We start from the raw sequence: 14,602 nt of genomic DNA, 5'->3' as shown, positions 1-14,602 counted from the left end.
GCAGAATTACCTGCATTGGATCTCACCCTGCTCTTCCCTTATGGTGACCGCAGGCATTAAGCAAACAAACATCTGCGCTTAAATTCTGGTAATTAGAAGTACTTCGCTCGCGTTTCCGGTAGGGCGCATGCTCAGTTGCCGTGTCACGTGATGCATGTCATGGCCGCCTCCATGGCCCGGGGCGGCGTGAGAGCCAGGGTTCTGCAGGCTGCCAGAGGCACCTGGTGGAATAGACCTGGAGGCACTTCGGGGTCCGGGGATGCGGTGGCTTCGGTAACAGTCAGAAAGTTTCAGGCGACAGGTACTTGGGGCGTCCGGAGCGGGTGGCATTAACCCAATTAGATGCCGGCGGGGCGGGGCTCGGTGCAGCCGCTCACCCAACCGTGTTTTCCAGGCTCGCGCCAGGCTGGAGAGGAGGCGGGCGGCCCCGAGCGGCCCGGGGACGTGTGAGTGCAGGGGGCCAAGTCCCTCATTCTTCATTCCACGAAACTCCTCCGGTCCCCATCTTGCCCTGTAGCTTCATCTCGAGGTCCCCCTTCTGCTTCGCCCTATTCAGTCCCTGTCCGTCAAGCCTCAACCCCGACTTCCTAACTCTAGATTCTACCCAGGCCCTGAGTCCATCATCCAGCTCGGCATTTGCACCTCCATCTGTCCCCAGGGTGAACGTGGTGTTCGTAGACCGCTCAGGCCAGCGAATCCCAGTGAGCGGCAGAGTCGGGGACAATGTTCTCCACCTGGCCCAGCGCCACGGGGTGGACCTGGAAGGTAGGAACCGGGCACGGGGAATTAAGGAGGTCTTTATCCATTTGTCCAAAAAACACACAAATCCGGTGTGTCTCTTCATGGCTTTTCCGACCAAATATGGACTAAAATGCAAACCTCTCACTGCGGCCTCATCCGTTGCCCATCCCCTCCCTCCCCTCCCTCCCTCTCTCCCTCCTTCCCTCCTTCCCTCCTTCCCTTCCTTCCCTCCTTCCTTCCTCCTCCTTTCCTTCGGTCTCACTCTGTCGCCCAGGCTGGAGTGCAACGGCACGATCTGAGCTCACTGCAACCTCCGCCTCTGCATGGAGTGCTGGTTTCTGGCACTGGGCTGAAAGGAGGCCAGCTCCAGGGCTCTGGCCTGGGGCAAGCAGGCAGATTTCAAGAATTCATCTTCAACAAGGGGGTGACAGCAGAGGCTCTGGGAGTTCAAACGATCCTCCTGCCTCAGCCTCCTGAGGAGCCCGGCTCTTATTTATTAAGCATTTATTAGGCCTCCCAAAGAGCAGGGATTACTAGGACACCTCCCTGGAATTTGTTTTCTCTTGCCCCTGCCTTCCTGTATTCTAGCTACATTGACTTTATTTTTCTTGGTTTTTTTTTGTTATTGTTGTTTTGAGATGGCATTGGAGTGTAGTGGCTCACAGCACCTCAGCTCACTACAACCTCCACCTCCCAGGTTAAGCGATTCTCCTGCCTCAGCCTCCCGAGTAGCTGGGATTACAGGCAGCCACCACCAAACCCCACTAATTTTTGTACTTTTAGTAGAGCTGGGGTTTTACCATGTTGGCCAGGCTGGTCTCAAACTCCTGACAGGTGATCTACCCGCCTTGGCCTCCCAAAGTGCAGGGATTACAGGGATGAGCTACCCGGCCCCCACTGGCTTTCTTATAGTTCAAACAGCCAAGCTCATTCCTGCCTCAGGGCCTTTGCATTTGCTGTTCCTTCTGTCTGAAGTGCTTTCCCAGCAAACATTCTGGCTCTTTCTCATCCTTTAGACCTCAGTGTAAATGCCATGTCCCTAACAATCCCATTCCCCTCAGCCCAGCTGAAGAACCCATGCCCCCCTAGTCACTCTGTCTTAACAGTGTGATATGATATATAGCACCTCTCACTTTTTTTTTTTTTTTTTTTTTTTGAGATGGATTCCTGCTCTGTCACCAAGGCTGGAGTGCAGTGGTGCGATCTTGGCTCACTACAACCTATGCCTCTTGGGTTCAAGCAATTCTGTCTCAGCCTCTCAGGTAGCTGGGACTATAGGCACACACTACCACGCCCAGCTGATTTTTGTATTTTTAGTAGAGATGAGGTGTTGGCCAGGCGTGGTGGCTCACACCTGTAATCCCAGCACTTTGGGAGGCTGAGGCAGGCGGATCACAAGGTCAAAAGGTCGAGACCACCCTGGCCAACATGATGAAACCCTGTCTCTACTAAAAATACAAAAATTAGCTAGGTGTGGTGGCACGTACCTGTAGTCCCAGCTACTCGGCAGGCTGAGGTGGAAGAATTGCTTGAACCCAAGAGGCAGAGGTTGCAGTGAGCCGAGATTGCACCACTGCACTCCAGCCTGGTGACAGAGCAAGACTCCATCTCAAAAAAAAAAAAGAGAGACTAGGTGTCACCACATTGGCCAGGATGGTCTAAATCTCTTTACCTGCCCACCTCGACCTCCCAAAGTGTTGGGATTACAGGCATGAGCCACCTCACCCAGCCAACTTTTTTTCTCTTTTTAAGAGACAGAGCCTTTGGGAGGCTGAGGCAGGGGAATCACTTGAACTTGGAAGGCGAAGGTTGCAGTGAGCCAAGATTGCGCCACTGCATTCCAGCCTGGCAACAGAGTGAGACTCTATCTCCAAAAAAAAAAAGAGAGAGAGTCAGAGCCTTGCTGTGTCACCAAGGCTCACTGCAGCCTTGAACTCCTGGGTTCAAGCGATCCTCCCAAGTAGTTGGGATTACAGGCACAAGCCACAATGCCAGGTTGTTTTCTTTCCTTCTTTGTCATCTGTCCCCTAGTGAGACCAGAGACCCATGTTCTTGTTCATGCTTATCTGTAGCCTGTCAGGATGTAACAGGTGTTTGATCATTCACTGAGAGAAGAATAATAATAAAAATGTATTGCCCAGGCACAGTGGCTCATGCCTGTAATCCCCATACTCTGGGACACCAAGGCAGGTGACTCACTTGTCAGGCGTTCAAGACCAGCCCGGCCAACATGGCGAAACCCTGTTTCTACGAAAAACACAAAAATTAGCTGGGCTTGGTGTCACATGCATATAATCCCAGCTACTCAGGAGGCTGAGGCACAGAGTCACTTGAACTTGGGAGGCAGAGGTTGCAGTGAGCCAAGATGGCAGCACTGCACTCCAGGCTGGACGACAGAGCGAGACTGTCTCAAAAAAATATATATGTGTTTCTTTAAGCATGTTAATGCATATTCACTGATTGAATCTTCATGACAACTTTATTCAGTAGTAGAGACTGCTGTTCCATATTATAGATGAGGAAACTAAACCCCAGGTTAAGTAGAGCTGGTCTAAGGTTAAGTGAATGACAATACTAGATTCACCCGCCCATTTTAGCCACGAATCTGCGCTGCCTTTCTACGAATACCTACTAGGCGTCAGGCAGCAATACACAAAACAAATAAGGCCTCTGTCATCTCACACCAATTTCAGCCTAATAGGGACAAAAATCCCATAGGTAAATATAGAATTATGTCATGAGCAACTTGGGAAGGGTTGTCTGGAAGACAATATACAGGGTTTGCTTTTAGGGTGAATATATCAGGGACCTTTGTTTTATCATTAAAGGGAAGATATGCTGGGGGAGGAAAGGCCTACCTAAAGTCCTGTTCTGGAGTCCAGTGGCCTGCAGTCTAGGACAGAGATTGGAATGTGAGGTTGACTGATTGGTCGATTTGAGACAGAGTCTTGCTCTGTCCCCCAGGCTGGAGTACAATGGCATAATATGGGCTCACTGCATCCTCCACCTCCTGGGTTCAAGTGATTCTCCTGCCTTAGCCTTCCAAGCAGCTGGGATTACAGGCGCCCGCCACCACAGCTGGCTAATATTTTTTGTTGTTTTAATAGAGACAGGGTTTTGCCATGTTGGCTAGGCAGGTCTCAAACTCCTGACCTCAGGTAATCTGCCTGCCTCAGCCTCCCAAAGTGTTGGGATTACAGGCATGAACCACCATGCCCGGCCAGAATGTGAGTTTTGGAGGTAAATGGCCTGCCTAGGCACGAATTACTCATGCCTGTAATTCCAGCACTTTGGGAGGCGGAGATGTTCAGATCACCTGAGGTCAAGACCAGGCTGGTCAAAATGGTGAAATCCTGTCTCTACTAAAAATACAAGTATTAGCTGGACGTAGTGGCGCACGCCTGTAATTGCAGCTTGGGAGGCTGAAGCAGGACAATCACTTGGGCTGGGAAAGCAGAGGTTGCGGCGAGCTGAGATTACACCACTGAACTCCAGCCTAGCTGACAGAGTGAGACTCTGTCTCAAAAAAAAAAAAAAAGAGGTAAGTGGCTTGTGTTCCAAGTTTGCCTCTTACCAGATACATAACCCCGAGAAAGGGACTTAGCTTCTCTGGGCCTCTGTTTCCTCGTCTATACAATTGGATAATTTAATTCCGATCTCACTGGGTTGCTGTGAAGATTCAACAGTGTTTGGTGGTTTTTAGTGGCTGGCATGAAGCCAGTGTGAAGTGAGTGAGTGGCTGGAATGACTAGATTAGATTATCTCAATCTCATGTGATGAGGATGCTAACGAGGTGGGTAATGGGGCTGACGAGACATGCAGGGACTGACTGGAGTTTCAAGGTCCAGGCAGTTTCTCTCCAAGCGATAGAGACGGGGCAGATTGGTCACAGAGCCCCATCGGTGACGGTTGAAGCAAACAGGGAGGCGAAGCCAGGTCAGGAGGCTGCCATCCAGATCCACCCTCGTGGTCTGACAAGTCTAGAAAGGGGAGAAAAATTCTTAGTTTAACGTCTTCCTGTGCACTGAGGACAAATGTTGTTTTCTTTTTCTTCTTTTTTTTTTTTTGAGTGTGTGTTTTTTTAATTTAAGCTCTCCCTCTATTTCCCAGACTGGAGTGCAGTGGCACAATCAAGATTTACAGCCTCGAACTCCCAGGATCAAGCAATCCTGCTGCCTCAGCCTCCCAAGTAGCTGGGACCACAGGCATGCACCACCATGACCAGCTAATTTTTTTGTAGAGACAGGACCTCCTAGTGTTGCCCAGGCTGGTCTTGAACTCCTGGCCTCGAACTCATGATCTCAAGTGTGATCTTCCTGTCTCAGCCTCCCAAAGTGCTGGGATTGTAGTCATGAGCTACCATGCCCAACTGATAAATGCTGCTTTTTGTTGCCGTGAGACAGGGTCCCTGTGCTGCCTGGGCAGGGGTGCAGTGGTGTAAACATGGCTTACTGCAGCCTCGACCTTCCCAGGCTCTGCCACGTAGCTGGAACTACAGGCGCATGCCACAACGCCTGGGATTAGCAAGATGCTAATTATTTTGTATTTTTTGTAGAGACGGGGTTTCAATATATGGCCCAGGCTGATCTCAAGTTCCTGGGCTCAAGCGATCCATCCATCTGGGCCTCCCAAAGTGCTGGGATGACAGGCGTGGGTTTGGATGACAGGCACCCAGCCTGACACATGTTCCTTGCGCATCTGTAACATGCCAGGCTGAGTGCAGACAGAGAAGGGCAGGTTGATGGGGAGCAGGTCAAGCCAGAGAGGAAGACGGTTACTTCTGACTGATAAATACAGAAAGTAAAAGGGAGAGGGACAAGACACGGGAGATGTGGGAATCAGGGGACAGGTGAGTGGAGTCCCTGAAGACAAGAAGGGTCCAGCCAAGGAAAGAGCCAGGTGTGGTGGTGGGCGCCTGTGGTCTCTACTTCTCAGGAGACTGAGGCAGGAAGATTGCTTGAGAGATGGAGGCCAGCCTGGGCAACGTAGTGAGACCCTATCCCAAAAAAAAAAAAACTGAAACAGGCCAGGATCAAAGCCTGTAAGCCCAGCACTTTGGGAAGCTGAGGTAGGCAGATCATGTAAAGTCAGGAGTTCAAGAGCAGCCTGGACAACATGGTGAAACCCCATCTCTACTAAAAACACAAAACAATCAGCCAGGTAGGGTGGTGGGCTGTAATCCTAGCTACTCAGGAGACTGAGGCAAGAGAATTGCTTGAACCCAGGAGGTGAAGGTTGCAGTGAGCTGAGATCACGCCACTGCACTCCAACCTGGGTGATAGAGCATGACTCCCTCTCAAAAATTCACACACAAAAACCGGAAACAAAAAGTAGAAAGGAAGGTACTCCAGGCCAGGGATACAGTCAGTGCAAAGGCCCTGTGGTGGGGTGAGCTTGGTGGGTTCCAGTTGCATCAAGGAGTAAGTTGTACAGTTCATGCAAAGCAGGAAGACAGAAAAAGCCAAACAGGGTGGGGTGCGGTGGCTCATGCCTGTAATCCCAGCGCTTTGGGAGGCCAAGGCGGGCAGATCACCTGAGGTCAGGAACTCGAGACCAGCCTGGCTAACATGGTGAAACCCCGTCTGTACTAGAAAATACAAAAATTAGCTGGTCGTAGTGGTGGGAGTCTGTAATCCCGGCTATGTGGGAGGCTGAGGCAGGATAATCGCTTGAACCCAGGAGGTGAAGGTTGCAGTGAGCTGAGATCACGCCACTCTACTCCAGCCTGGGTAACAGTGAGATTCTGTCTCAAAAACAACAACAACAGAACAAAAAAACTTCAAAAGGTAAAAAAGAAAAGGAATGAATGAGGGAGATGGGGGAAATGAAGGACTAAGTGGAGGAGTTTGGATTTGATTCTGGGTTTGAAAACCTTTTGGAAGGTTTTAGGCCAGGAGGGACATGATCCCCAGGCACGGGTCTCTATGATCAGAGGATGTGGGGGGTGTGACCAAGAGCAGGTGGTTAGCAGAAAACCTCAGGTTCTGTCTCTTTCAACCCTAATTCCTGGCCACGTGCAGTGACATATACCTGTAGTCCCAGCATTTTGGGAAGCCAAGGCAGACAGATTCATGAGCTTAGGAGTTTGAGACAAGCCTGGGCAACATGGTGAACCTCATCTCTTTAAAAAAAAAAAAAAGGGCTGGGCATGGAGGCTCAGCTCACACCTGTAATCTCAACACTTTGGGAGGGTGAGATGGGTGGATCGCCTGAGGTCAGGAGCTTTCGACCAGCCTGGCCAACATGGTGAAACCCTATCTCTAATAAAAATACAAAATTAGCTGGTTGTGGTGGTACATGCCTGTAATCCCAGCTACTTGGGAGGCTGAGGCACGGGAATAGTTAGAACCTGGGAGGAGGAGGTTGCAGTGAGCCGAGATCGCACCATTGCATTATAGCCTCGGCAACCAGAGTGAAACTCAATCTCAAAAAAAAACAAAACAAACATGGACTGCAAGTCCATATAAAAAAAAATTAGCCAGGCATGGTGGCGTGGTGTCCACCTGTAGTCCCAGCTACTCAGGAGGCTGGGGTGGGAGAATTGCTTGAGCTGGGAGATTGAGGCAGTAAGCGGTGATGGAGCCAAAGCACCCCAGCCTGGGCAATAGAGTGAGACCCTGTCTCAAAAAAAGTGCTAATCCCTGACTCCTTCCCCCACCACACTGACTGCTGAGTCAGCTGGTCCATCCTCCAAGAGTAGCCAAGAGGTGGGGACACATTTGCCCAGCACAGTGATAGGGTCATAGCCAGGGCTCACAGGCTGCTGGGAGCCTGCCTGGCCTTCCCCTCTCAGCTCTGGCAGCCAAGTCCATGCTCCTTAATGGTTCTGCATCGCAGCCTCCTGGGGAGTCCCTTTGTAAACCCTATACAAAGCTGGGGAACGGCTAGCTGTGAGGCTGCAGACCCGGGAGGGAGACACGTGGTGGAAGAGAGGGCTTCTCTTTGCCCTTCACTCCACAGAGCAGCCCCCTCCTGACTGTGCCACTCACCTACACCCCCTTCGCTTCCCGCCCTTAGGGGCCTGCGAAGCCTCCCTGGCTTGCTCCACCTGCCATGTGTATGTGAGTGAAGACCACCTGGATCTCCTGCCTCCTCCCGAGGAGAGGTGAGTAGGGCAGCCCTGCCTGGCTGGAAGCTGCAGCTTAGACTTCTGGACAGCCCCCACTGTCCTCCCCACTTCCAGCCCCCACCCCGCCCCACAACCAGCATGCCCTCGGCTAACACTGCCCGTGTCACCACCCCAGGGAAGACGACATGCTAGACATGGCCCCCCTCCTCCAGGAGAACTCACGGCTGGGTTGCCAGATCGTGCTAACGCGGGAGCTGGAAGGAGCGGAATTCACCCTGCCCAAGATCACCAGGAACTTCTACGTGGACGGCCATGTTCCCAAGCCCCATTGACATGGGTGCCTGGACCTTTCCACATTGCCAAGGCCCCAGGGCCCAAACCGAGGGAATAGCCACGTGCCAGCCCCGCCCAGAGCTCGGACAGGCCTGGGAGAGATGTGGAAGCCCCCGAGAAGGACAGCACCCCTGCTTGGGAGAGGTGCCCATGTCCAGGCTCTGGTGGGGACAGGGCGCCTTGTTGGGTGGCCTTCCCCAAGCCCCTGAGAATCGGTGTGAATAGGAGTGGACTCAGATTGGAGCTGCAATAAATCAGTATCACAGGCCCCAGCATGTTGAGTGTCCTTAGGGGACAGATCTGGGGTCTACACATGGCTCACACCTGTAATCCCAGCACTTTGGGAGGCCAAGGCGGGAGGTTCACTTGAGGCCAGGAGCTTAAGACCATCCAGGACAAAATGGCGAGACCCTGTCTCTATAAAAAAGTAAAAATGGGCATGGAGTGGTGGTAAGTGCTTGTGGTCCCAGCTACTCGGGAGATTGAGGTGGGAGGATCACTTAAGCCCAGGAGATTTAGGCTGCAGTGGAGCAGTGATCAGGCCATTGCACTCCAGCTTGGGTGACAGAGTGAGGCTCTGTCTCAAAACAAAAACACACACCTTCATCTGCTGTGCTGGGACCCGGGCTCTCCTCTCTCTGGGATCGGAGATCCCACTGGGGATCTGAGGCAGAGGCCTGGGAGCCCCCATTGCCGGGGGGGAGGGCCAGCGTGGAAGGCCCCGCCCCCGCAGTTGCGGAGGGATTTGGTGGGGTCCAGGCCGCTCTTGGCACGCAGGGGTGCGCAGATGACCTGAAGTCAGAAAAAGGAAAGGCGCCGCCAAGATTGGTCGCTCTCAGCTGGAACTCATCACATCCTCAGTCAGGAGCGCCCACACCCCGCAGGTCCTGCCCCTCCCAGGTGGGTTTCATCGGGTGGGCTCAGCGGGGCGGGGCCGAGTGAAATTAGGGAGGGGACTGGGCTGGGGCACAATGGAGGCCAAACCAGCGCAGAACTCCTCAATGGCAGCAAAGCTGCTGGCGTCGCCCTGTCTGGACCTGGAGCCGCTGGGAGGATCTCCCTCCCAAGAGAGGCCGAGGACCCCAGGATGCCGGAGAACCAGCGGGAGGTGCGTAAGGCCAAACCCCTTTCCCGGACCCTTCACCAGGTGGTGATCAGGGGGTCATGACCTCTTGTTGCTGGGGTGATAGAAAAGTGGCTATTTTATAATAGTTCTTGAAACTTACAAAGAGGTTCTGGTCCCCAGAGACACTTGGGTCATCTCCAGGATCAGAGGCCATGCAATTTCCATGTCTCTGGGGCTGATGTAGGCACTCCCCAGGAGTCATCCAGGGGTTATGGAGGGCAACGCAATAAGAATGAAAATGATAAAAATCGTAATCATATTATAGCAAGCCTGCCGGTGTGGTGGCGCATGCCTGAAGTCCCAGCTACTCGGGAGGCTGAGGCGGAAGGATCGCTCGAGCCCAGGAATTCTAGGCTGCACTGAGTCCTGCTCACGCCCCTGCACTCCAGCCGGGGCTACAGAGTGAGGCTCGGTCTCTAAAAGAAACACAAAGAAAAAAAGTAACTTTTTTCTCGATCATGCAGCCAGAGGCTTGAAACCCTGCCTCGGTCACCCAGGGCGGTCCCTGCCTGGGTGATCTACGGGTGCCGTAAGGGGTTGATTGATGTGGAGGGCTGAGAATGTGCCTGGCCGGCCCACAGTAGGCGAGGTGAGTTGCAATTACTTTGCAACTTGTAAGCCCTCCACCCAAAGTTAGAAGTGATTGAGCCTCAGGTGGGGTGTGTAGCCTGCTCAGGAGTACATAGCTAGTAAAGAACCGGACCCTAGCCGGCTGAACCCAGGAGTCCCCCAAGAGTGACCCCACTGCCATTGTCCCCAGGTCCCTCTGGCCTGCATGCCAGAACTCCATCACCGCTCTGCGCTTCCTCCAAGAGACAGTGGAGGGGCTGGATCAGTCCCCTGCTCTGGACACCCAGGTCCTGGGGCCTTGCTGGGAGCTGATGGCTCTGGGGACTCAGGGCCCCCTGCCGCTGGACAGGGGTTCCAAGGACACACAGACCCGGATCAGCCAGAAGGGAGGCCGCCTGCAGCCCTCGGGTACTCCCCCTGCCCCTCCCCAGAGAAGGCCCCGGAAGCAGCTGAACCCCTGCCGGGGCACCGAGAAAGTGGACCCCGGGTTCGAGGGGGTGACTCTGAGGTTTCAGATAAAGCCGGACGCCAGCCTGCTGATCATCCCCTCATACAGGTAGGGGCTGGCTGAGGCCAGGGCACCCTTTCTCCCTGTAACAACGCAAACACAAGTGTGGGAGGCCGGGGTGCTCTCTGGCATCAGTGTGGACCCTCACACGTGCCCTGTGTGACACGTGGCCCGGTCTCTGGTTGACACCTTGAGCTGGTGCCAGACCCAGGCCTGCCGCTCTGACTCAGCCATCTGTCCCTACTCCACGCTTCCCCAGTGTGAGACCCAGTGTCTCTTTATGAATCAGGCAGGCCTGGCTCTGCTTAGGCTCCAGCTGCAGCTGCACTGATTTTTCCCAATAATGCTAACCACTACAATTTGTTGGTAATGACAATAAGAGGCAGGCCGGGCACAGTGGCTCACGCCTGTAATCCCAGCACTTTGGGAGGCTGAGGCTGCTGGATCATGAGGTCAGGAATTCGAGACCAGCCTGGCCAACATGGTGAAACCCATCTCTACTAAAAATACAAAAATTAGCCGAACATCGTGGTGGGCACCTGTAATCCAGCTACTTGGGAGGTTTAGGCAGGAGAATTGCTTGAACCTGGAAGGCGGAGGCTGCAGTGAGCCAAGATTGCGCCACTGCACTTTAGCCTGGGTGACAGAGCAAGACTACATCTCAAAAAAAAAAAAAAAAAAAAAGAAAGAAAAAAAGGGGTTAACAGGCAGTATTTGATGTGTATCGGCTGATTCAAAAGCCCTGGGAGGCTGAGCACAGTGGCTCATGCCTGTAATCCCAGCATTTTGGGAGGCCAAGGTGGGTGGATCACCTGGGGTCAGGAGTTTGAGACCAGCCTGGTCAACATAGTGAAACCCCATCTCTACTAAAAATATAAAAAATTAGCTGGGCGTGGTCGCAGGTGCCTGTAATCCCAACTACTCGGGAGGCTGAGGCAAGAGAATCGCTTGAACCTGGGAGGTGGAAGCTGCAGTGAGCTTGATATAGCACCACTGCACTCCAGCCTGGGAGACAGAGCGAGACTCCATCTCAGGAAAAAAAAAAAAAAAAAAAAAAAGCCTTGGGGAGCTGACCTGTAACCCCAGCACTGTGGGAGGCTAAAGTGGGAAGATTGTAGGAGCCCAGCCTGGGCAACATAGCGAGACCCCACCTCTAATTTTTATTTACTGATTATCATTATAAAAATTATTACTTACACCCCCCAGAAAATTTGTATGCACTAAAAAAAATTATAATTATGACTTTTTAAATCATGCCGCCAAAACAAGTTCAAATATTTTTTTTTTTTCAAATATTTTTATTTTTGAGATCGAGTTGCACTCTGTCACTTAGGCTGGAGTGCAATGGCACAGTCTTGGCATACTGCAACTTCTGCCTCCCGGATTCAAGCGATTCTCCTGCCTCAGCCTCCTTAGTAGCTGGAATTACAGGCACCCATTACCACGCCTGGTTAATTTTTGTACTTTTAGTAGAGACAGGGTTTCACCATGTTGGCCAGGCTGGTCTTGAACTCTTGAAGGGATTCTCTTGGCTAAGCCTCCCAAAGTGCTGGGATTACAGGCGTGAGTTACCATGCCTGCCTGGCCCTTTCTTTTTTTTTTTTTTTTTTTTTGAGACAGGGTCTCACTCTGTCACCCTGGCTAGAGTGCAGTGGCACAATCATGGCTCACTGCAGCCTTGACCTCCCTGGCCCAAGCCATCCTCCCACTTCAGCCTCCCAAGTAGCTGGGAGCAGAGAGCAGAGGCCTGCACTGCCACTCCTGGCTAATTTTTTATGTTTGTAGAGATTGGGGTCTCCTGTGTTGCCCAGGCTCCCATCTCTTTTTAAAAATCAATCAATAAATTTTTCAAAGAAAAAAAACATTGGGAAGCCAAGGAAACTGAGGCACTCTGGAGTAGGAGGTAATGTGTCCAGACTCACACAGCAAGGACGTGGAGAACTGGGATTGGAACCTGGCAGGCTGTCCTGTGCCTACTATTTTTCAAATAATAATAATAATAATTAGGTTGCGCGCAGTGGCTCATGCCTGTAATTCCAGCACTTTGGGAGGCTGAGGCAGGTGGATCACTTGAGGTCAGGAGTTCGAGACCAGCCTGGCCAACATGGCAAAACCCTGTCTCTACCAAAAATATAACAATTAGCCGGGTGTGGTGTCTCGCACCTATAGTCCCAGCTACTTGGGAGGCTGAGGCACAAGAATTGCTTGAACCTGGGAGGCGGAGGTGGCCGTGAGCTGAGATGGCACCAGTGCACTCCAGCCTGACGACAGAGCCAGCCTCCATCTCCAATAATAATAATAATAATATCACTAGTGAGAGGTAAAACCAGGCCGTTCACATATCAGTTGCTTCCTTGGGGGATGCCTGATACCTTGATACTAAGTCTTCATTTTGAGGGGCTATCGGGGACAAGCTGTGGACCCCCCGATGCTGATACCTTGTCTGCCCTGCAGCCTTCCCTGTAGTAGCCGCTCTCAGGAACCCCCTGCAGACGCTGTTGAGGGCCCCGCAGCCCACCCAGGAGACACGGAGGCCCTGGGTGAGTCCTGAAAGCCTAAGAGCTATAAATATTTTGGGGGGCCAATTTCCTGCCTTCCCTGCTTTTCTCCCTGCCCCGCCTTCTCCATCTCGCTTCCCCATTTAGAGGCCTCCGGGAGGAGTTGCAGCGCCCCCTCCACTGGGCTGAGTCACCCCCACCCCCAGCTTCCTCCTCTGCGGAGCACTGCCATCTGTCTCCCTTCCTGGCTTTTGCTGTAGCTTAGAGCTGGCAACTCCCAGGGCTGGCTCAGAGCCAGGTGGGGCCTTGACAGAGACCCCCACAAAATGCCTCTCCCCACACAGGCCTCCTGAGCTCACATGTGTCACCTCTGACCCCTGCCCTTTGACCTCTCACCCTTCAGGGCTCCGGCGCTGTGCTTCCTGTCGGACCCAGAGGACCCCACTCTGGAGAGATGCTGAAGATGGGACCCCTCTCTGCAACGCCTGTGGGATCAGGTCCTTAGAATGGTGGAGGGAGAGGTGGAGGTCCCCAAATCAGTCCATGGGTCACCAGCGTGGGGATTGGGGAAAGCAAAAAGCAAAATACCTGCCTCTGGCCAGGCGAGGTTTTCACGCCTATGATCCCAGCACTTTGGGAGGCCGAGGCAGGGGGATCACAAGGTCAGGAGTTCAAGCAGCCTGGCCAACATGGTGAAACCCTGTCTCTACTAAAAATACAAAAAATTAGCCAGGTATGGTGGCAGGTGCCTATAGTCCTAGCTACTTGGGAGGTGGAGGCAGGAGAATCACTTGAACCTGGGAAGCGGAGGTTGCAGTGAGCTGAGACCGTGCCACAGCACTCCAGCCTGGGCAGCAGAGCAAGACTCCGTCTCAAAAAAGACAAACAGAAACAAAACAAAACAAAAAAACACCTACCTCTTGGGAAAGGTTTCCTGTGGTGGTTTCTGGGCCCCCACTGCATCTTAAATGGCAATTTCTTGTCCCCCAACCCTAGGTACAAGAAATATGGCACTCGCTGCTCCAGCTGCTGGCTGGTGCCCAGGAAAAATGTCCAGCCCAAGAAGCTATGTGGCAGATGTGGAGTGTCCCTGGACCCCGTTCAGGAAGGTTAAACTTGCCTTCCCCCTGCTGAGCCGCTTCTTCTGCCTCAGTTTCACCAGTGGGAGAATGGGCAGAAGTAGCAATCCTAGGAGGACGGGGGAAGGAGCTGCCCTGCCTCCTCTCTGCCATCTCCAGATTCAGGGACCCCGGGGGAAGACCCAGGCCTCAGCGAAGACCTCACTCCACTCAGGCAGCAGAGCCTGCTAGGGGTCACTGCCCCCCTCTTCTCCAGTCAGCCTCAGCCACGGCCCCCTCAGGAGACATTTTCAGGATGAGCATTGTTACAGCAGGGACAATAAAGTACAAAGAGATACTCAGAAAGAGCCTGTGGTTCGGAATCCCACCCCCTATGCCCCTCTGCCAGCCGGGAAGGTGGACAGGTGTTTGCTCGTTTGGGTTGTGAGGGGCACATGCACAGACACACAGTCTTTTTTGTTCTAGCTGGGACTACAGGCGTGTCCCACCACACCTGGGTAATTTTTGTATTTTTTTAGTAGAGATGGGTTTTCACCACATTGGCCAGGCTGGTCTTCAACTCCTGACCTTGTGATCTGCCCTCCTCAGCCTCCCAAAGTGCTGGGATTACAGGTTTGAGACACCATGTGCTGCCAAGACACAGTCTTATACACAGGCAGCAGCCCCACACACAGGGAA

At 52.9% G+C, this 14,602-nt stretch overlaps 2 protein-coding genes across 4 annotated transcripts; both read left to right on the top strand.

Annotated features, from left to right (window-relative positions):
* Window positions 1-133: 133 nt before the first annotated feature.
* Window positions 134-8,411, top strand: FDX2 (ferredoxin 2). Of its 2 annotated transcripts, none has more exons than XM_017967928.4 (5): window positions 134-301; window positions 395-446; window positions 659-765; window positions 7,759-7,846; window positions 8,023-8,411. In XM_017967928.4, the coding sequence occupies exons 1-5, from the start codon at window positions 151-153 to the stop codon at window positions 8,054-8,056; spliced, it is 432 nt and encodes a 143-aa protein (XP_017823417.1). In that variant the 5' UTR covers window positions 134-150; the 3' UTR covers window positions 8,057-8,411. The 2 variants fall into 2 exon arrangements, with proteins under 2 accessions (XP_017823417.1, XP_002761769.1); XM_002761723.6 differs by having other exon boundaries at window positions 7,986-8,411.
* Window positions 7,984-14,269, top strand: ZGLP1 (zinc finger GATA like protein 1). 2 transcript variants are annotated; one of them, XM_054249232.2, is made up of 6 exons: window positions 7,984-9,043; window positions 9,136-9,251; window positions 10,030-10,395; window positions 12,802-12,887; window positions 13,249-13,342; window positions 13,842-14,269. In XM_054249232.2, the coding sequence occupies exons 2-6, from the start codon at window positions 9,145-9,147 to the stop codon at window positions 13,957-13,959; spliced, it is 771 nt and encodes a 256-aa protein (XP_054105207.1). In that variant the 5' UTR covers window positions 7,984-9,043; window positions 9,136-9,144; the 3' UTR covers window positions 13,960-14,269. The 2 variants fall into 2 exon arrangements, with proteins under 2 accessions (XP_054105207.1, XP_054105206.1); XM_054249231.2 differs by having other exon boundaries at window positions 8,886-9,251.
* The last annotated feature ends 333 nt before the right edge of the window (window positions 14,270-14,602 follow it).

Source organism: Callithrix jacchus, chromosome 22 (genome assembly GCF_049354715.1).
Source record: "Callithrix jacchus isolate 240 chromosome 22, calJac240_pri, whole genome shotgun sequence".
In the NCBI taxonomy this organism is placed as follows: Eukaryota; Metazoa; Chordata; class Mammalia; order Primates; family Cebidae; genus Callithrix; species Callithrix jacchus.
This window is presented reverse-complemented; position numbering and strand designations above follow the sequence as displayed.

Bases quoted from the DNA above. Each gene is read 5' to 3' on its own strand.
- FDX2 (XM_002761723.6), top strand. From the start codon at position 151: ATGCATGTCATGGCCGCCTCCATGGCCCGGGGCGGCGTGAGAGCCAGG. The intron at 302-394 runs GTACTTGGGGCG...CGTGTTTTCCAG, and splicing joins CAGAAAGTTTCAGGCGACAG to GCTCGCGCCAGGCTGGAGAG. The intron at 7,847-7,985 runs GTGAGTAGGGCA...TCACCACCCCAG, and splicing joins CTGCCTCCTCCCGAGGAGAG to GGAAGACGACATGCTAGACA.
- ZGLP1 (XM_054249231.2), top strand. From the start codon at position 9,115: ATGGAGGCCAAACCAGCGCAGAACTCCTCAATGGCAGCAAAGCTGCTG. The intron at 9,252-10,029 runs GTGCGTAAGGCC...CATTGTCCCCAG, and splicing joins TGCCGGAGAACCAGCGGGAG to GTCCCTCTGGCCTGCATGCC. The intron at 12,888-13,248 runs GTGAGTCCTGAA...CTCACCCTTCAG, and splicing joins AGGAGACACGGAGGCCCTGG to GGCTCCGGCGCTGTGCTTCC.